The sequence below is a fragment of the Pseudoliparis swirei genome, unplaced genomic scaffold (genome assembly GCF_029220125.1).
Source record: "Pseudoliparis swirei isolate HS2019 ecotype Mariana Trench unplaced genomic scaffold, NWPU_hadal_v1 hadal_25, whole genome shotgun sequence".
NCBI lineage: Eukaryota > Metazoa > Chordata > Actinopteri > Perciformes > Liparidae > Pseudoliparis > Pseudoliparis swirei.
The window spans coordinates 239,827-259,826 of record NW_026613261.1 but is presented as its reverse complement, the minus strand read 5'-3'; the positions used below and the strand labels follow the sequence as shown (position 1 = coordinate 259,826).

Below are 20,000 nucleotides of genomic sequence, written 5' to 3'. Positions count from 1 at the left end.
GATCAATATACACCGAGTTTCTGATTCAGCGGTATGACGTCAGTGAGTCAGGCGAACATTTCAACAGTCACACACTTCCGCCCGAGTTTAAACATCACACAATGAGGCACATACACACACACCACACATTGACAACAAACATCCCCAGTCCCCGACATGTGTCACTAAGGTTGAAGTGAGTGCTGCTTCATGTTGTTCATACTCTTTTTTTTTTTATTGTTTGTTTATAATTATCCTCAAGACTGAGACTTGTGTGTAGAGCAGTTCACAGGTTCAAAGGTTCAAGTGAGCCATGAATTTTTGAGACTTGAGACTTTTTTGTTTTATTATGCATGAGCACTGTTTTCATTTTTTTTAAAGTCTGAAGTTACTGAGTAGTATGTATGTTGTATTACCTTGTTGTCCTTAAGATTCTTGTTGGTTCATATAATTGACTGTAAAGGAATATACTAAATAGTTTTGTTGTGCATACTGTGATATTCTGAACTCTCAGGTTGAAACTGCACCACATTAAATACATTTGAGAAGTTAAACATGTCCCCCAAAGCCACACTAGAGAACCACACACACACACAGTGGAGAACCATGCCCCACACCAGTGGATAAACATACACAGACCAGTGGAGAACCACCTGTCTCAACTAAATATAATGAAATTAAATAGATTTATTTTATAATATTAAATACATTTGCATATATAGTCATACATTTATATAAGTACACCTAAATAAACAATAAACAAATGCAAAGACAGTTATTAACAATAACACACACACTAGATAAACATACACACACACACACACAGAGGAACACACACACACACAGAGAAACATACACACACACAGAGGAACACACACACCAGATAAACATACACACACACACACACCAGAGAAACATACACACACACACACACACGAGAAACACACACACACACACACACGGGGAAACATACAGAAACATACACACACACACCAGAGAAACAGACACACACACACTAGATAAACATACACACACAAGAGAAACATACACACACACACACACACACACACACAGAGAAACATACACACACACAGAGAAACATACACACACACACACGGGGACAGAAACATGGCCACACACACACACCAGAGAAACAGACACACACACACCAGAGCCCCCCCCCCCCGCCCCTTTGATGGAGTGGCTGGCAGCCGGCTGCCTGTGTAGCTGCACCAGGGTGCATTCTGGGAGATAAGACCTACCTGGAGAGAGCAGCAGCACGGAGCGCAGCAGGTTGGACAGCGTCTCGATGTTCCTCAGCCTGGGAACGACAACAAGGAGGCGAGGAAGACGAGCAAGACGAGGAGCAAGACGAGTTAAACCAATTCCAAACACCCGGAGGCGGGAAATGAGCCTCGTCTGGGGGTTCGTTTCAGAAACTAAAAGTGAAACGGAAGCTGAAGAGGCAGATGAGCAGTTCATTTAGGAAACCCGATACAGCACTGGGAGGGAGGGAGTGTGTGTGAGAGTGTGTGTGAGAGTGAGTGTGAGAGAGTGTGTGTGAGAGTGTGTGTGTTATTTAATACCCTCATAAGATTACAAAAGGAGGAAGTCTGGAGAAGGTGTTTCACTTCTCCGTCTGGAGGCTCCTTCATGTATTCATGTTCCCGGGCCGAGGCTCTGTGTGTGTGTGTGTGTGTGTGTGTGTGTGTGTGTGTGTGTGTGGGGGCGGGGCATTCCTTACCTGCCAGATTCCTCTTCAATCTTCTCAAAGGTGCGAGCCACCGCCAGGTACGGCACTCTGGAGGGAGACGAGCAGGCGGTTAGCGAGCGGTTAGCGGAAGGTTAGCGGACGGTTAGCAGGCGGCTAGCAGGAGGTTAGCGGACGGTTAGCAGGCGGCTAGCAGGAGGTTAGCGGACGGTTAGCATGAGGTTAGCGTGTGGTTAGCGGGAGGTTAGCGGACGGCTAGCGGGAGGTTAGCGTGTGGTTAGCGGGAGGTTAGCAGGCGGCTAGCGGGTGGTTAGCATGTGGTTAGCGGGAGGTTAACATGTGGTTAGCGTGTGGTTAGCGGACGGTTAGCAGGCGGCTAGCGGGAGGTTAGTGTGTGGTTAGCGGGAGGTTAGCGTGTAGTTAGCGGGAGGTTAGCGTGTAGTTAGCGGGAGGTTAGCGTGTGGTTAGCGGGAGGTTAGCGGACGGTTAGCAGGCGGCTAGCGGGAGGTTAGCGTGTGGTTAGCGGGAGGTTAGCGTGTGGTTAGCGGGAGGTTAGCGTGTGGTTAGCGGGAGGTTAGCGTGTGGTTAGCGGGAGGTTAGCGGGTGGTTAGCGTGTGGTTAGCGGGTGGTTAGCGGAGGTTAGCGTGTAGTTAGCGGGTGGTTAGCGGGAGGTTAGCGTGTGGTTAGCGGGAGGTTAGCATGTGGTTAGCGGGAGGTTAGCGGGTGGTTAGCGGGTGGTTAGCGGGAGGTTAGCGTGTGGTTAGCGGGAGGTTAGCGGGTGGTTAGCGGAGGTTAGCATGTGGTTAGCGGGAGGTTAGCGTGTGGTTAGCGGGAGGTTAGCGGGAGGTTAGCGGGAGGTTACATGCGGTTAGCGGTTAGCGGGAGGTTAGCGGGAGGTTAGCGGGAGGTTAGCGGGAGGTTACATGCGGTTAGAAGCGGCGACGCAGGAGGACGAGTTGATCAGAGAGAAAGAGAGAGACATGTCAGAGAGGATGGATAATCAATTATGCTCCATATAAGGGGAGAGGGGGAGAGGAAAAGGGGGAGGGGGGAGAGAGAGGAGAGGTAGAGACAGAGGGTGGAAGCCAACACCATCACAGCTGCTCCCAGACCTACTTCTGGCCCCACCCCCAGCAGGCGTGGTCCACCGGGTGGTAGCCGGCCCTGGTGGGGTCGTAGTCCGGCGGCCCCGAGGTCGTCGCTCTGGAGGAAAGAAACGAGTCAGACGCATCGCTGGTTTATACTTCTGGAAGATCAAATACGATTAAAGGTTCACTTCTAAAAGAAGGAACAGAAAACTGAATATGATAAAAAAGTAAAATGACCGTGAGGAGCTAAATGACCGTGAGGAGCTAAATGACCTTGAGGAGCTAAATGACCGTGAGGAGTTAAATGACCTTGAGGAGCTAAATGACCGTGAGGAGCTAAATGACCGTGAGGAGCTAAATGACCGTGAGGAGTTAAATGACCTTGAGGAGTTAAATGACCGTGAGGAGCTAAATGACCGTGAGGAGCTAAATGACCTTGAGGAGCTAAATGACCTTGAGGAGCTAAATGACCGTGAGGAGCTAAATGACCGTGAGGAGCTAAATGACCGTGAGGAGCTAAATGACCGTGAGGAGCTAAATGACCGTGAGGAGCTAAATGACCTTGAGGAGCTAAATGACCTTGGGGAGCTAAATGACCTTGAGGAGCTAAATGACCGTGAGGAGTTAAATGACCTTGAGGAGCTAAATGACCGTGAGGAGCTAAATGACCTTGAGGAGTTAAATGACCTTGAGGAGCTAAATGACCGTGAGGAGCTAAATGACCTTGAGGAGCTAAATGACCTTGAAGATCTAAATGACCTTGAGGAGCTAAATGACTGAGGAGTTAAATGACCTTGAGGAGCTAAATGACCTTGAGTTAAATGACCTTGAGGATCTACATGACCGTGAGGATCTAAATGACCTTGAGGATCTAAATGACCGTGAGGAGCTAAATGACCTTGAGGAGCTAAATGACCGTGAGAGCGGTAACCATAGAGACGGTATAAACTGAGGGCGACTTCCTGTCGTTACCCTTTGGCGTCGTCGCTCTGGTCCTCCGTCGACATCTTCCTCTCGCCACTCGTCTTCCTCTCGCCACTCGTCTTCCTCTCGCCGTCGTCCTTCTCCGGTTTCTCCGTCTTCGCGGCAGCTTTCCTCGGAGCTGTTGAGCAGAAGAAGGGATGAGAGAACGAGTGAAGCGGTGTTCCAGGAAAGAGGAGGAGCTCCTCTCCTTTTCTTTCTCCTCACCAAAGAAGCTGCTGATGGGAGTCTTCCTGGCCTCCTGCTTCCTCACACCTTGACCTCTAGGGCTCTTCTCTTGCTTTAGTGTGTCCTTTTTCATCACCTCCTCCTCCTCTTCCTCCATCTTCTTCTTCGCCTCTATCTTCATCTTCTTGGAAACAGGCCTCTTCTCATCTTCCGTCTTCTCCTTTGTTTTATTTTTCTTTTCCGCCACTTCAGCTTTCTTTACTTTCTCATCAGAGCTCTCTTCCTCCTCCTCCACTTTCTTCTTCTCCTCCTCCACTTTCTTCTTCTTCTTCTCCTCCTCCACTTTCTTCTTCTTCTCCTCCTCCTCTATCTTCATCTTCTTGGAAACAGGCCTCTTCTCATCTTCTGTCTTCTCCTTTGCTTTATTTTTCTTTTCCGCCACTTCAGCTTTCTTTACTTTCTCATCAGAGCTCTCTTCCTCCTCCTCCACTTTCTTCTTCTCCTCCTCCACTTTCTTCTTCTTCTTCTCCTCCTCCTCCTCCACTTTCTTCTTCTTCTCCTCCTCCTCTATCTTCATCTTCTTGGAAACAGGCCTCTTCTCATCTTCTGTCTTCTCCTTTGCTTTATTTTTCTTTTCCGCCACTTCAGCTTTCTTTACTTTCTCATCAGAGCTCTCTTCCTCCTCTTTCTCCTCCTTCATCATCTTCTTCTTGGAAACAGGCCTTTTCTCATCTTCCGTCTTCTCCTTTGTTTTATTTTTCTTTCCCGCTGCTTCAGCTTTCTTTACTTTCTCCTCCTTCTTGGAAAGTGGCCTTTTATCATCCATCTTCTCCTTTGCTTTATTTTCTTCAGCTTTCACTTTCTTCTCCTCCTCCATCTTCTTCTCCTTCTCCATCTTCTCCATCTTCTCCTCCTCCTTCTCCTCCATCTTCTTCTTCTTTAAACCAACAGGTCTTTTCTCATCATCCTTCTTCTCCTTTGCTTTACTTTCCGCTGCTTCAGCTTTCTTCACATCCTCCTCCTTCTTCACCTCCTCCTCTGGGCCGTTATCCTCGCTCAGTGCCTGTTCCTCCTCCTCCTCCTCCTCCTCCTCCTCCTCCATGGGCTCCTCGGTGCTCCCTGCAGAGGAGGAGACACAAGGGGAGTCACTGAGGAGATAAACGGCAGCAGCTTCCCCGAGGGAACATGTTATTATATTTATTGTTTGAAGACGTCCTGCTAGAAATGCCGCGGGTTATATTTTTTCGAGTGTTTCCAGGAGAGAATCGCTATTGACAAACAAGTCTCAGCGGCCGGGGTCACGGGGTCACGGGGTCGACCGGCCGGCTGACGGCAGAAGGCTTTTTGGTAAAGTACCAAAGAGCCCAATTTATCCTCGTCTGCCGCCTGCAGGCAGGAACACAGTGGATTAACCCGACCACTTCCCCCGGCATAGTGGATTAACCCGACCGCTTCCCTAAGATACCGTTGCTATGGCAACCAAACCTTTCCGTTCACTCGTATGAGAGCGTACGCCGGCTTATACTTTCAGCGTCTTTGTTTTAAAAGCGTTTTAATTGTGTTAAACTCGGTTTAATATGAAACATCTGTCCAGCGTTACGGTTTGTGACTTCTCCAAAACTTTTGGAAGTTACATTTTTTTCCAGGACTTTTCCAGGCCTAGAAAAAACTATTTGAGAAAGTCGTAACTGATCCAGGCGCTCCCGTGTTAAAGGACAACATGCGCCGCTTGTCACGACCCCCAGGGGGCCGAGGGGTCGCGGGGGGTCGGCGTACCTGCGCCGCTCTCCACACGGGGGCGCTTGTTCAGCCGGCCCGACTCCTCCTCCGCGGCCTGCGCCTCCTCTTTCAGGCTCCTGCTGTCGTCCAGCTTCCTCTTGGGGAACATCTTCCTCGCTGAAACACAAACAACGAAATGAACAACAGAGGAGGAGGAGGGCCAGAACGAGGCTGAGGAGAGGGAGCAAAGAGGAGGAGCAAAGAGGAGGAGCAAAGAGGAGGAATAAAGAGGAAGAGGAGTAAAGAGGAGGAATAAAGAGGAGCAAAGAGGAGGAATAAAGAGAAGGAGCAAAGAGGAGAAGAGAATCTCACTAATGAAACTCTGCTTCCATCAGCCGGGGTGTGAGTTTAATGTTATGTGTGTGTGTGTGAGTGTAATGTGCTGTGTGTGTGTGTGTCTCTGTGTGTGTGTGTCCGTCTGTTTGTGTGTGTGTGTGTGTGTTGCTCGTGGTCCTGGTTGAGGGCCTCCGTGGGGTCCTGGCTCAGGTAGCAGCGCCGCTGTGATATTGTAATGAAACATTAACCCGACATTAAGGAGACGACTTCTGGTCAAATTAAGAGACGCATTAAAAAAAGACGACGCAGCGCTGCTGAACACACACACACACACACACACACAAACAAAGAAGAAGAGAGGAGCAGGATGCTCGACGTGAGGAGATTAAAATAACACATTTTAAATGAAACGCACACGAGTCCCTCGGCTCCGTGTGAAGGCAACACGCTAACATTCAGATGAAGAACACGCGTGACGCAAAACACGGAGACACACGCCGCATCGCGTCATGTCGTCTTCTTTATTTAAATAAAGTTTCTAAAGCCGGAGAAACAAACGAGATCAACGACCAGAACGAGGCTCGGTCCACTGGGTCCATTAGAGAGCACACACACACACACACACAGAGACACACACAGAGACACACACACACACACACACACACACACACAGAGACACACACATGCACACAGACACACACACACACACACACACACACAGAGACACACACACACACACACACACACACAGAGACACACACACACAGAGACACACACACACACACAGACACACACACACAGAGAAACACACACACACACACACACACACACACACACACAGAGCACACAGGCACACAACACACAGAGACACACACACACACACACACACACAGAGACACACACACAGACACACACACACACAAACACACACAGAGACACACACACACAAACAGAGACACACACACACACAGAGACACACACACAAACAGAGGGACACACACACACACACACACACACACACACACACAGGGGTAAAGATGGCGTCTCTTCCAGCCGGATAACGAAACAAAGAATATTTAGAAATGAAATTTTTCCGGTTCTCAAACTTCTGGAGCGTTGAGCGTGTAATGAACGCCTCGTTGTTGTTGTTGTTGTGATATAATGAGGATTTGGAGACATTAGGCTCCCGCTAATAAGTATAATCAAGGAAAATCGCCCGAGGCAGAAAAACGACCGATCATGAACGTCAAAGTTAAGAAGTTAGAGACGCTTTCTGTTTGGAGGGAAAGAGAAGAACAAAGAACAAAGGAAAGAACAAAGGAAAGAACAATAGACGACAGACACCGACCCGTCTTGCGTTTGACGACCTCCGAGGGCGAGACGGAGTTGGGGGTGCCGGGCGAGGCCGATGAGGCCGGCGTGGTCGGGGTCACGGGGGTCAGCGGCGTGGGAACGGCCTTGAACACGTCGTCCTTCTGAAAGAGACCAGCGGGTTCAACTCAAGCTGTGGGGCGCGGCCCTCTAGTGGGCCGCCACGGCACTGCAGGTGGGACACACGTTAGACCTTCACATGTTACAAAGTACACAGACGTAACACCGTGAGACCGCTGGCCTTCAAAACAAGAGCTCAACATTGAGCATTGAGAGTGCTTTCCTGCTGTTGCCCTTCAAAACAAGAGCTCAACATTGAGCATTGAGAGGTTGTATCAAGCTCTTTATTGCCAAATATTTAAAGTTGTTTAGTTTTTCACAGATTGCACTTTACATATTCATTGTAAAACAGGTTAATTTCAGCCAAAATAAGCTTTTTTTATGCCAAATATTAGTTAATTGTTTGTACAGATTGAGCTGTATTTGTATTATAATAAAGTTATTGAAAATGTGTATTAGTTTTTCGTCTGATGGATCAATCTGGCTGATTAAAAATGATTGCAAAGTAATTATATTGTTGTTATTTTTAATAATTCAGGGTGGACCATTTAGTTACAATTTTGTTGGGGCGCAACAGAAAAGGTCCGAGACACTCGGGGCCTCGTGGTCTCGAGGTCTTGGGGTCTCGTGGTATCGGGTCTCGGGGCCTCGTGGTCTCGAGGTCTTGGGGTCTCGTGGTATCGGGTCTCGGGGCCTCGTGGTCTCGGGGCCTCGTGGTCTCGAGCCTCGTGGTCTTGTGGTCTCGTGGTATCGGGTCTCGAGTCTCGTGGTATCGGGGTCTCGGGGTCTCGGGGCCTCGTGGTCTCGAGGTATTGGGGTCTCGTGGTATCGGGTCTCGGGGCCTCGTGGTATCGTGGTATCGGGTCTCGGGGTCTCGTGGTCTCGTGGTCTCGAGTCTCGTGGTATCGGGGTCTCGTGGTCTCGTGGTATCGGGTCTCGGGGTCTTGTGGTCTCGGGGTCTCAGTGATGTCATCGTCCACATCTTCATTGTTTGCATTGGAAGCCAAACAAGTCCAGAGCAGCGAGACGGGAACCAAAGTCGTCATCAATCATGGCGGTGAGGTCGTTGATGCATGAACCGAAGTCGGCACATCCCATTATAAAACATCAATACGGGGGGGAGGTGAGGATGACCTTGATGACGGTCATGGGCAGAAGCCTGTGTTTCTAGGTGTTGTATTAAAAAGATTTAAAAACAGCTTTATGAAAATATATATACATCCACAAGGTTTACGTGAGGGAGAAAATCCACAGGACCAGAATGCACCTGGTTATATGTGGGAGTAGACAAGTACAGGACCAGCATGCACCTGGTTATATGTGGGAGTTACCTTTTCTTTTTTATCCAGAGCTGCCTCGTCGACTTCCTCTTTAACGGGCTTCTGCTCTTCCTCCTCGTCTTCATCCTCGTCGCTGTCCAGGATCTGGCGGCTGCGTCGGGCGACCTTCTTGATGGGCGAGTCCGCTTCCCGGGCGCCGTTCTGCACCTTCAGGGGACCTTTGACGAGTCTGGAGACGCAGAACAATAAATAAACAAAAGCCGACAGGAAGTGAGAAGGTTGGACGCTCAGATGGCAGGAAGTAACATCTCAGGGGAAGGAAGTAACATCTCAGAGGTAGGAAGTAACATCTCAGGGGAAGGAAGTAACATATCAGGGGAAGGAAGTAACATCTCAGGGGAAGGAAGTAACATATCAGGGGAAGGAAGTAACATCTCAGGGGAAGGAAGTAACATATCAGGGGAAGGAAGTAACATCTCAGAGGTAGGCAGTAACATCTCAGGGGAAGGAAGTAACATCTCAGAGGTAGGAAGTAACATCTCAGAGGAAGTAAAGTATCATCTCAAGGGAAGGAAGTAACATCTCAGAGGAAGGAAGTAAAATCTCAGAGGAAGGAAGTAACATCTCAGAGGTAGGAAGTAACATCTCAGGGGAAGGAAGTAACATCTCAAGGGAAGGAAGTAACATATCAGGGGAAGGAAGTAACATCTCAGAGGAAGGAAGTAACATCTCAGGGGAAGGAAGTAACATCTCAGGGGAAGGAAGTATCATCTCAGAGGAAGGAAGTAACATCTCAGGGGAAGGAAGTAACATCTCAGAGGCAGGAAGTAAAATCTCAGGGGAAGGAAGTATCATCTCAGAGGAAGAAAGTAAAACCTCAGAGGAAGGAAGTAACATCTCAGAGGTAGGAAGTAACATCTCAGGGGAAGGAAGTAACATCTCAGAGGAAGGAAGTAACATCTCAGAGGAAGGAAGTAACATCTCAGGGGAAGGAAGTAAAATCTCAGGGGAAGGAAGTAACATCTCAGAGGAAGGAAGTAACATCTCAGGGGAAGGAAGTAACATCTCAGAGGAAGGAAGTAAAATCTCAGAGGAAGGAAGTAACATCTCAGAGGTAGGAAGTAACATCTCAAGGGAAGGAAGTAACATCTCAGAGGAAGGAAGTAACATCTCAGAGGAAGGAAGTAACATCTCAGAGGTAGGAAGTAACATCTCAGGGGAAGGAAGTAACATCTCAAGGGAAGGAAGTAACATATCAGGGGAAGTAAGTAACATCTCAGAGGAAGGACGTAACATCTCAAGGGAAGGAAGTAACATCTCAGGGGAAGGAAGTAACATCTCAGGGGAAGGAAGTAACATCTCAGGGGAAGGAAGTATCATCTCAGAGGAAGGAAGTAACATCTCAGGGGAAGGAAGTAACATCTCAGAGGCAGGAAGTAACATCTCAGGGGAAGGAAGTAACATCTCAGGGGAAGGAAGTATCATCTCAGAGGAAGGAAGTAAAATCTCAGGGGAAGGAAGTATCATCTCAGAGGAAGAAAGTAAAACCTCAGAGGAAGGAAGTAACATCTCAGAGGTAGGAAGTAACATCTCAAGGGAAGGAAGTAACATCTCAGAGGAAGGAAGTAACATCTCAGAGGAAGTAACATCTCAGGGGAAGGAAGTAACATCTCAGAGGAAGGAAGTAAAATCTCAGGGGAAGGAAGTAACATCTCAGGCGAAGGAAGTAACATCTCAGGGGAAGGAAGTAACATCTCAGAGGAAGAAAGTAAAATCTCAGAGGAAGGAAGTAACATCTCAGAGGTAGGAAGTAACATCTCAGGGGAAGGAAGTAACATCTCAGGGGAAGGAAGTAACATATCAGGGGAAGGAAGTAACATCTCAGGGGAAGGAAGTAACATCTCAGAGGTAGGAAGTAACATCTCAGGCAAAGGAAGTAACATCTCAGGGGAAGGAAGTAACATCTCAGAGGTAGGAAGTAACATCTCAGGCGAAGGAAGTAACATCTCAGAGGTAGGAAGTAACATCTCAGGCGAAGGAAGTAACATCTCAGGGTCTCACTTCTTCACGGGTTCATGGGCAGCTTTCTTCTCAACGGCCTTGTCCTTACACTTGGGCTGGAAGAAGGATCTGAGGAGGAGAGGAGGAAGGATGAGGAGAGGGGAGGAGAGGATGCAGGGATGAGGGGAGAGAAGGAGGGAAGAGATGGAGAGGAGGATGAGGAAGAGAAGGAGAGAGAACAGTAAACGGGCGTTGGTGTCGTCTAAATCTAACTCATTCTAACTGTTGGAGTCTTTCCGGGGACAGCTGGTCTCACTGGTGTCACTGGTGTCACTTCCTTGTTCACTCAACGAGAGCAACGCCAAGAGAAAATGATAACCGTTTCCATGGAGATAAGCCACGCCTCCTCTCCGGCGCGAAAAGACCCACAAGTCGTCCCGCTAGGAACCCGTTGACGTTAAGTGACGTCAGTGCGTATAAAGTTATCTTAACGTCGCGGTACTTGTTCTGTGTCACGTCAACAGACACAGGTAAACGGTTACGGGTTAACGGAAGCTCAGGAGGGACATTTAGCGGTTTGAGACGAGAGGTTTAAACAGTGCCGTCGGATCAAAACGTGACGTTGAAGACTAGCTTACGATGCTAACGCGCAGGTTAACCCGCTATCCAGCTGACGTGTGACTCGTTTAGGCACTTTGACCGGAAATCAAACTCCTAACACACCGAACCGGCGGACGGCAGTCGGTTCTACACGCGCGCGCTCCTCCACACGTCACTCACGCGATGCTCCGCTGCATGTTGTCGTTCCGCTGCTTCCTTCACACAAGATACTCGAGACGAGTCACGGGGCCGGTCAACAACACAGCGCGCACGCAGAAAAAACACAAACTACAGCGCGCACGACGACACCAGGGAAACACTTGGAATATTCCGCGCCAAAACGTCCTCTGGACCAAAGATCGTGGAAAAAAGAGGAGCAGTCACTCGTTCGATAAAATCTGGTGTGCAAAAAAGAAAGAAGATTTGATCGATTTGATAAAAGCACCGCTTCTCTGGTTTAGTTTGATCCTTTAATAATTGGATGTTGGTCTATTCTGATGTATTTACAGTAAAACAGAAACAATCTTAAGATATTGTATCCTTTAAAAAAAATCGTGTAAAATACAAAACAACATTGTAATTCCCTAATACAGTAAGAAAGTTCATTTTATTTGGTTTCATTTAATAATTTTTCCAATATTAAAAGATAATACACTCGTATTATAATTGCAGCGTACAACTACAACACACTAGAATAACATCTGTTTACATACAACATAACAAACAACTAAAAAGACTAATAAAACAACAAGGTGCATGTAAAGGAGACATTGAATAGCGGAATAAGATGTGATTTAGAAGAAATAATGAAGTGTACAAGGGAAGCCCATCTTGCAGTTTCACCAGCATTCCGATTTGAAAATATCTTCAGAGTGAGACATCTTACTCTCCGCGACACATCTGTGCTCTGACTCGCTCCCGGGGAAATAGCGGTGTTGTGAGAATTTGCTAGCGCCCCCTGCCGTGTGGGAGTGGCACCACACGGGCGGCTGGTCCTGATGCTGCGGCGGAGAAGACCTACCAGCTCCTTTCAACGCGTCATTCATGCAGCTCACACGGAATGCTGGGTAATTTAAGTTAAGTCAACTAGTTTATTTACTAGTTCATTTACTAGCGGGAGGTGTCGACCGCCGCGGTCCAGGCCCCACGCCGCGGGGCCCTTATGTGGCCAGCCGCCGCCACCGAGCGCCCGGGGGACGGGCGGCGGTGGCGGTGAGCGGCCGTGGAGAGGCCGGGGTGGCGGCTTCAGGAGGCAGCATGGGAGCAGGAAGGGCTGATGCCCCCCCGCTGTCAGGAAACAGATACAAAACATCAACCAAAGGGCCTCAAATAATTCTGTCGTCAAGACAACCGATCGCTCAGATTCATATTACTTCATCAACGTTCAAAAAAACCCTCATTTGACAAATCTATTTCAGGAGCATTGCACATTACCTCAGGCGAGGTCGTCCGCGGCTGAATTCAAACGTTCCCTTTCACCTTGTTGGTCGAAGCCGAGCAACATAACTTACACGTTTGACACTTTTTATGGAATGTCGGAACAAAACAAAAAGTAAAAGCTGTCGTCATAGCAACTGAAGAGGAAGAATGTGAAATACGTCTGAAGGCAGTTCAGATGTTTTTGTCTTAAAAATAAACTAATCATAATAATTATTATTATTAATAATAGTGGTAGTAGCATTAAATGAAACTCCATATGTGTAACATGTTGTAATCGTGTCAGTTCCATATATTTCGTCCTATTGTTATTGTTTGTATAATCCCGTATCAATAAAGTTTGACAATTTGACTCCATGTTGGAGGTTTATGTTCCTGTATATCTTCACGATGTCTTCATTTCCTCTCAGACGTGCAGACAGAACATAAAAAAACAGGGAACAGATTGAAGGGCCCGGACCCCCGTGGTGGTCCCGGTGGTCCCGGTCCCGGGACCCCGTGGCGGTCCCGGTGGTCCGGGACCCCCGTGGCGGTCCCGGGCCCTGGGTTCTTACCTCTGTGGACCCCCAAGCCGGCTCCTCCGCACAGAGGGAAGGGAAGGAGGCCGCCCTGCAGCAGCTGGATGGAGGGATGGAGGATGAGATGGGAGGATGGCTGACATGGGAGCTTTCAATGCTATATATGTACAGGACTGTCTCAGAAAATTAGAATATTGTGATAAAGTTCTTTATTTTCTGTAATGCAATTAAAAAAACAAAAATGTCATGCATTCTGGATTCATTACAAATCAACTGAAATATTGCAAGCCTTTTATTCTTTTAATATTGCTGATTATGGCTTACAGCTTAAGAAAACTCTAAAATCCTATCTCATAACATTTTAATATTTCCTCAGACCAAGTAAAAAAAAAGATTTATAACAGTTGAGTGTTTGTCAAGGCTCAGGAAACCCTTGCAGGTGTTTCGAGTTAATTAGACAATTCAAGTGATTTGTTTAATACCCTACTAGTATACTTTTTCATGATATTCTAATATTTAGAGATAGGATATTTGAGTTTTCTTAAGATGTAAGCCATAATCAGCAATAAATCAGAATAAAAGGCTTGCAATATTTCAGTTGATTTGTAATGAATCCAGAATGCATGACATTTTTGTTTTTTTAATTGCATTACAGAAAATAAAGAACTTCATCACAATATTCTAATTTTCTGAGAGTCCTGTATATATATATATATATATAAATATTGAAAACAATATATAAATATACATATATATATAAATATATATAAATATATATATTTATTCATATATTTATATAAATATATATATGTATATATATATTTATTTATATAAATATATATGTATATATATAAATAAATACATATATACATATATGTAATATGTATACATACATCAGTAGCAGTGGCGTATGTATCACGGAGTTCTTGAATACGCTGTAGATCAAAGCCCCGGATGATTAAACATTAATAAGCGTAACACCATGAAGGTGTTGCTGGTGGCCTCATTTAAAACTGAAATAAATTAATTAAATGTATGAAGATTTTTTTTTTTTTACAATTTATTATTACATTAAGAGTTTTATTTCAAATTGGTATTTCAATTTATGAAACCTGTCATGTGATATCTTTAAATAGCTGCTCCTGTACTTTAATTACAGACGGTGACCTGAGAACACGACACCGACACGTCGACTCCACAGACTATAATTAAATGATAAAACTGCAGAAATTATTGCTCTTCATGTCCGATAGTTTCATATTACACTGAGAAGTCAAAGTAATTGTTTCCATCAACGTCGGCATATTTTAAATTGGATAACGCATAATTATTTTGGAAGTGTTTTTTGTTGATAAAACTATTCTTAAAGGGCCAGTCTCCTGTTTTGGGAAACAGATCAAATTAATTTTTATGTGATGAGAAATAAAAAATTGAAAGCGTGTTAAACATTATGAGACAGTTTTCCAAGGAGTGGAGTCCTGTAGGTTGTGATGTGAGATGTGCGGATGGGGTAATGACCTGATGGCTGATGGGTGGAGGAGGAGGAGGAGGTGGAGGAGGAGGAGGAGGAGGTGGAGGGTATCCTGCATAGTTGATCAGAATCACTTTGCTGAAGTTGAACTTGTAGGTGAATCTCTTCCCTTTGGTCTTGTGAAGGATCCGTTTGTTGTAGTAATATCTGGAAGAAGAGCGTCTCCTGTCAGGGTTTACTAGAGAGAGTTTTACTGGAGAGAGTTTTACTAGAGAGAGTTTTACTGGAGAGAGTTTTACTAGAAAGAGTTTTACTAGAGAGAGTTTTACTAGAGAGAGTTTTACTGGAGAGAGTTTTACGAGAAAGAGTTTTACTAGAGAGAGTTTTACGAGAGAGAGTTTTACTAGAGAGAGTTTTACTAGAGAGAGTTTTACTGGAGAGAGTTTTACTAGAAAGAGTTTTACTAGAGAGAGTTTTACTAGAGAGAGTTTTACTGGAGAGAGTTTTACGAGAAAGAGTTTTACTGGAGAGAGTTTTACTGGAGAGAGTTTTACTAGAGAGAGTTTTACTGGAGAGAGTTTTACTGGAGAGAGTTTTACTAGAGAGAGTTTTACTGGAGAGAGTTTTACGAGAGAGAGTTTTACTAGAGAGAATTTTACTCGAGATAGTTTTACTGGAGAGAGTTTTACGAGAAAGAGTTTTACTAGAGAGAGTTTTACTAGAAAGAGTTTTACTGGAAAGAGTTTTACTAGAGAGAGTTTCACTGTTTGTATGTGTGTGTGTGTGTGTGTATACGTGTGTGTGCATATGTGTGTGTGTGCATATGTGTGTGTGTATGTATGCGTGTGTGTGTTTGTGAGTGTGTGTTTGTATATATATGTGTGTGTGTATGTGCGTATATGTGTGTGTATATGTGTGTGTGTATGTGTGAGTGTGTGTTTTTATATATATGTGTGTGTGTGTATGTGTGTATATGTGTGTGTGTGTATATGTGTGTATGCATGTGTGTATATATATATATATGTGTGTATGTATATATGTGTATATGTATATGTGTGTATATATATATGTGTATATGTATATGTGTGTATATATATATATATGTGTGTATATATATATGTGTATATGTATATGTGTGTATATATATGTGTATATATATATGTGTGTGTATGTGTGTATATATGTATATATATGTGTGTATATGTGTATATATATATATATATATATATATATATGTGTATATATATGTGTATATATGTATATACATATATGAATATATATATGTATATATGCATATATATGTATATGTGTATATAATATACATATATATGTGTATATATGTATATGTGTGTGTATGTGTGTATATATGTGTGTTTATGTTTATGTGTGTATATGTTTATGTGTGTATATGTGTGTATATGTGTGTATATGTGTGTATATATATATTTATTTGTATGTATATATATTTAGGTGTATATATGTGTATATGTATATATATGTGTATATGTGTGTATGTGTATGTGTATATGTGTGTATATGTGTATATGTATATGTGTGTATGTGTATGTGTGTGTATATGTGTATGTATATATGTACATATGTATATGTGTGTATATATATATGTATATGTGTATATGTGTGTATATATATGTATATATGTGTATATGTATGTGTGTATATGTATGTATATGTGTGTGTATGTGTGTGTGTGTGTATATATGTATGTGTGTATGTGTGTATGTGTGTACATGTGTGTATATGTGTGTACATGTGTGTGTATGTGTGTATATGTGTGTATATGTGTGTGTGTATATGTGTGTGTATGTGTGTGTATGTGTGTACATGTGTGTATGTGTGTATGTGTGTACATGTGTGTGTGTGTGTGTGTATATGTGTGTGTGTGTGTGTATGTGTGTGTATATGTGTGTGTGTTTCTCACCTCAGCGCCCGGCTCAGCTTGTCATAGTTCATGTGTGGTTTCCCCTTTCTGTCGCCCCAGAGCCTCGCCAGCCTCTCAGGGTCCCGGATGACGAACTCCCCCCACTCGCCCCCCCAGCCGATGGCTCCGCCCTCTCCGAGAGCTCCGCCCTCACCGCGCCCCAGCAGCTCCAGCAGGAAGTGCCACAGCTGCACCTGCCGGGAGCCGGGAGACCACGAAGGTCTGTAGGCCCAGTCCGGGAAGAGCACTGCTGGAGGAGGAGGAGGAGATAGAGGAGGAGGAGGAGATAGAGGAGGAGGAGAAGATGAGATAGAGGATGAGATAGAGGAGGAGGAGATAGAGGAGGAGGAGGAGATTGAGGAGGAGATAGAGGAGGAGATAGAGGAGATAGAGGAGGAGGAGATAGAGGAGGAGGACGAGATAGAGGAGGAGGAGGAGATAGAGGAGGACATAGAGGAGGAGGAGGAGATAGAGGAGGAGATAGAGGATGAGATAGAGGAGATAGAGGAGGAGGAGATAGAGGAGGAGGAGGAGATTGAGGAGGAGATAGAGGAGGAGGAAGAGATAGAGGAGGAGGAGATAGAGGAGGAGGAGGAGGAGGAGGAGGAGGAGGAGGAGGAGGGGGAGGGAGGAGGAGAGAGAGGAGGAGGAGATGAGAGGAGGAGGAGGAAGAGATAGAGGAGGAGGAGATAGAGGAGGAGATAGAGGAGGAGGAGGAGGAGGAGATAGAGGAGGAGGAGGAGGAGATAGAGGAGGAGGAAGAGATAGAGGAGGAGGAGATAGAGGTGGAGATAGAGGAGGAGGAGGAGATAGAGGAGGAGATAGAGGAGGAGGAGGAGATAGAGGAGGAGGAGGAGATAGAGGAGGAGATAGAGGAGGAGGAGGAGATAGAGGAGGAGGAGATAGAGGAGGAGATAGAGGAGGAGGACGAGATAGAGGAGGAGGAGGAGAAGATAGAGGAGAAGATAGAGGTGGAGATAGAGGAGGAGGAGGAGGAGATAGAGGTGGAGATAGAGGAGGAGAAGGAGATAGAGGAGGAGGAGAAGATAGAGGAGGGGATAGAGGAGGAGGAGGAGAAGATAGAGGAGGAGATAGAGGAGGAGGAGGAGATAGAGGAGGAGATAGAGGTGGAGATAGAGGAGGAGGAGGAGATAGAGGAGGGGATAGAGGAGGAGGAGGAGATAGAGGAGGGGATAGAGGAGGAGGAGGAGAAGATAGAGGAGGAGATAGAGGAGGAGGAGATAGAGGAGGAGGAGGAAAACTTATTTGGAGTTGTCTGGTTAGGCCACGCCTCCACGCGAGTCCCTGGTAATTGTTCCGATGTTTGCGCTGTTAGCTGTTAGCCGTCGTATTGAGAGCCGTTCTCTGTTATATATTTATCTCATTTACAGATTGATACTTTTTGGGTTTGTACATGTTGACATGATTTAGGCCAGTGGTCACCAACCTTTTTGAGCCCAAGACCCCTGACCTCCGCCTTCATGACCGGCAAGATCTACCTATTGAGGCGTTGAGAGGAAACGACGGTCAAGACTGGATTTACGACTTTTTATTTGGCCTAATTGTCATTTTGTTCCAGCGTTCAAATTGATGTGACCAGGAACACAGAATTTAAGTGTAATATAACAAGTAAGATATTTGTTAACCGCACACAATATGAACAAGAAAAAACACATTTCAATGAGCAGCTGGATGAACTACCAATATAAATGTTGTATTTACATGACAACACGACACTGACAACATGATCAGTCAGTGCAACTCATGTGAGTTCAGCTCTCATCATAATGCCATCAAGTCATGTGACTCCAGTCAGTGTGACGGCTGTGACTGAACTCTGTCTGTGAGCTTGTAGTTAGTTCATAATCACAGACAGACAGTCTGAGGCAGTCTGTCAGTAATCCAGCTCCTGGTCTTTGATTTGGTGATTTTCTCAACTCCACTGACGAGTTTTTCGGGGCAAAATTGGTATTCATGAAAGTTTTCTCATCTGGGATTGGTTCTGAACTCAGACCGTTGATGACTACATTCACATCAGCTCTACAGACATCCTCAGATTTAAATAATTATCATAATAATAAATATGAGAATCACCATTTGTGACTCCTGCATCTGTCCCTTTTGAAATAATAGAATAAATGCAATTGCAATCACTTTCAAGTAAACCAGATTGCTCTATCAGACAAGAAAAAAAAGCTCAATGTTGAGCTTTTGTTTTGAAGGACAACATCAGAAAAGCCGAACTCACGGAGGTAAGACCTGGCAAGTCGCCAAGAATCTCGGCTGTCGCGCATGCGCAGGCGTAACCTGTTAATGCCGTAACGCAGCGGTTCCCAAACTCAAGAATGCCGCGGCCCAATTTGAAATCTGAAAATCTTCTGCGGCCCACCCAAGCCTTAAATCCCAATCAGCGTTGATGACGCGTTGTGACGGGGGGGGTGCTAGTGAGAGGGTGTTTACCTGTGCAGGGTTTTTCCTGCGAAGAGAAAATGTGGGCGCGCGCCTAAGCCGTAATTTAACACTGAGGTGTGCTCACCTGTGCGCACATCCCGGCTGAGGGAGGCGCGCGCCGGCATCGGAGCTCTGGTGCGCGCGAGCCGAGAAGAGTTGACGGGGGGTAGACGAAATTTACTGGAGTTGATAAGCGTGTCTTCTTGTCTGATCAATACGCAACTGTGAGTTGCGCGACTTGTCTGAGCGGCCAGTTGCTGATCACTCACTCAACAGCCTGACGTGCATGAATAGATGTTTTTTTTTGGGAGCACCGAAGACCCATTTTGACCCAGGAAAAACCCTGCTGTGTGAGCGGATGTGTCGGCGCGCATCACGGCAGACAGAGCGATGCGACCCGAGATGTGTTAACGGGGGGGTGCTGAGATTAAACATCTCTCTTGTTCTGCCTGTTTTGTGATATACATGCCTAAAAGGCGCCTAATATTTCTAGACTGAAATAATATCGGCATTATAATTATTATAACTATGAGGATTGTTTTAGTTGCCTATTTTGTGTGCCCCCTCAGGACTTGGTGCCCTACGCGCAGCGCGTAGTGCGCTATAGCGGCGGCGCTGACCACAACTCTGATCAAAACATAAACTAATACTACAAGAGGGCGCCCCATTTGACATCGTTTTGTTTGGCGGTCAGAAAAATAGGTCAGATAAAAGAATAACACGTAATTTAAATCATAAATATTTTTATATTAATTTTAAACTTTTCAAAATTGAAAATCAAAAACATTTTATTCATTTATTGTAAATGACCTCTCGCGGCCCACCTGCAGTACCACAGTTTGGGAATCGCTGCCGTAACGTAAACATGTACACGAAGGTACAGGCATTTC

At 45.5% G+C, this 20,000-nt stretch overlaps 2 protein-coding genes across 3 annotated transcripts in view; both read right to left on the bottom strand.

Annotated features, from left to right (window-relative positions):
* Positions 1-11,619, bottom strand: part of lig1 (ligase I, DNA, ATP-dependent) — a 42,212-nt gene extending 30,593 nt beyond the window's left edge. Inside the window, exons 1-11 of one of the 2 annotated variants that reach the window (XM_056410662.1) lie at positions 11,475-11,619; positions 10,755-10,823; positions 8,745-8,922; positions 7,331-7,457; positions 5,704-5,823; positions 4,472-5,046; positions 3,967-4,411; positions 3,751-3,880; positions 2,807-2,893; positions 1,724-1,780; positions 1,242-1,300 (exon numbers count right to left, since the gene is read on the bottom strand). In XM_056410662.1, the coding sequence (XP_056266637.1) occupies positions 1,242-1,300; positions 1,724-1,780; positions 2,807-2,893; positions 3,751-3,880; positions 3,967-4,411; positions 4,472-5,046; positions 5,704-5,823; positions 7,331-7,457; positions 8,745-8,922; positions 10,755-10,823; positions 11,475-11,491 (1,864 nt within the window). In that variant the 5' untranslated portion in view covers positions 11,492-11,619. Of the gene's footprint in view, positions 1-1,241; positions 1,301-1,723; positions 1,781-2,806; positions 2,894-3,750; positions 3,881-3,966; positions 5,047-5,703; positions 5,824-7,330; positions 7,458-8,744; positions 8,923-10,754; positions 10,824-11,474 lie in introns of both variants that reach the window. The other variant, XM_056410663.1, reaches the window with a different exon arrangement.
* A 514-nt stretch (positions 11,620-12,133) lies between these two features.
* Positions 12,134-20,000, bottom strand: part of LOC130190873 (ETS domain-containing transcription factor ERF-like) — a 9,372-nt gene continuing 1,505 nt past the window's right edge. Inside the window, exons 2-6 of the mRNA XM_056410462.1 lie at positions 16,660-16,909; positions 14,768-14,927; positions 13,286-13,349; positions 12,406-12,581; positions 12,134-12,295 (exon numbers count right to left, since the gene is read on the bottom strand). Coding sequence (XP_056266437.1) covers positions 12,134-12,295; positions 12,406-12,581; positions 13,286-13,349; positions 14,768-14,927; positions 16,660-16,909 — 812 coding nt within the window. The remainder of the gene's footprint in view (positions 12,296-12,405; positions 12,582-13,285; positions 13,350-14,767; positions 14,928-16,659; positions 16,910-20,000) is intronic.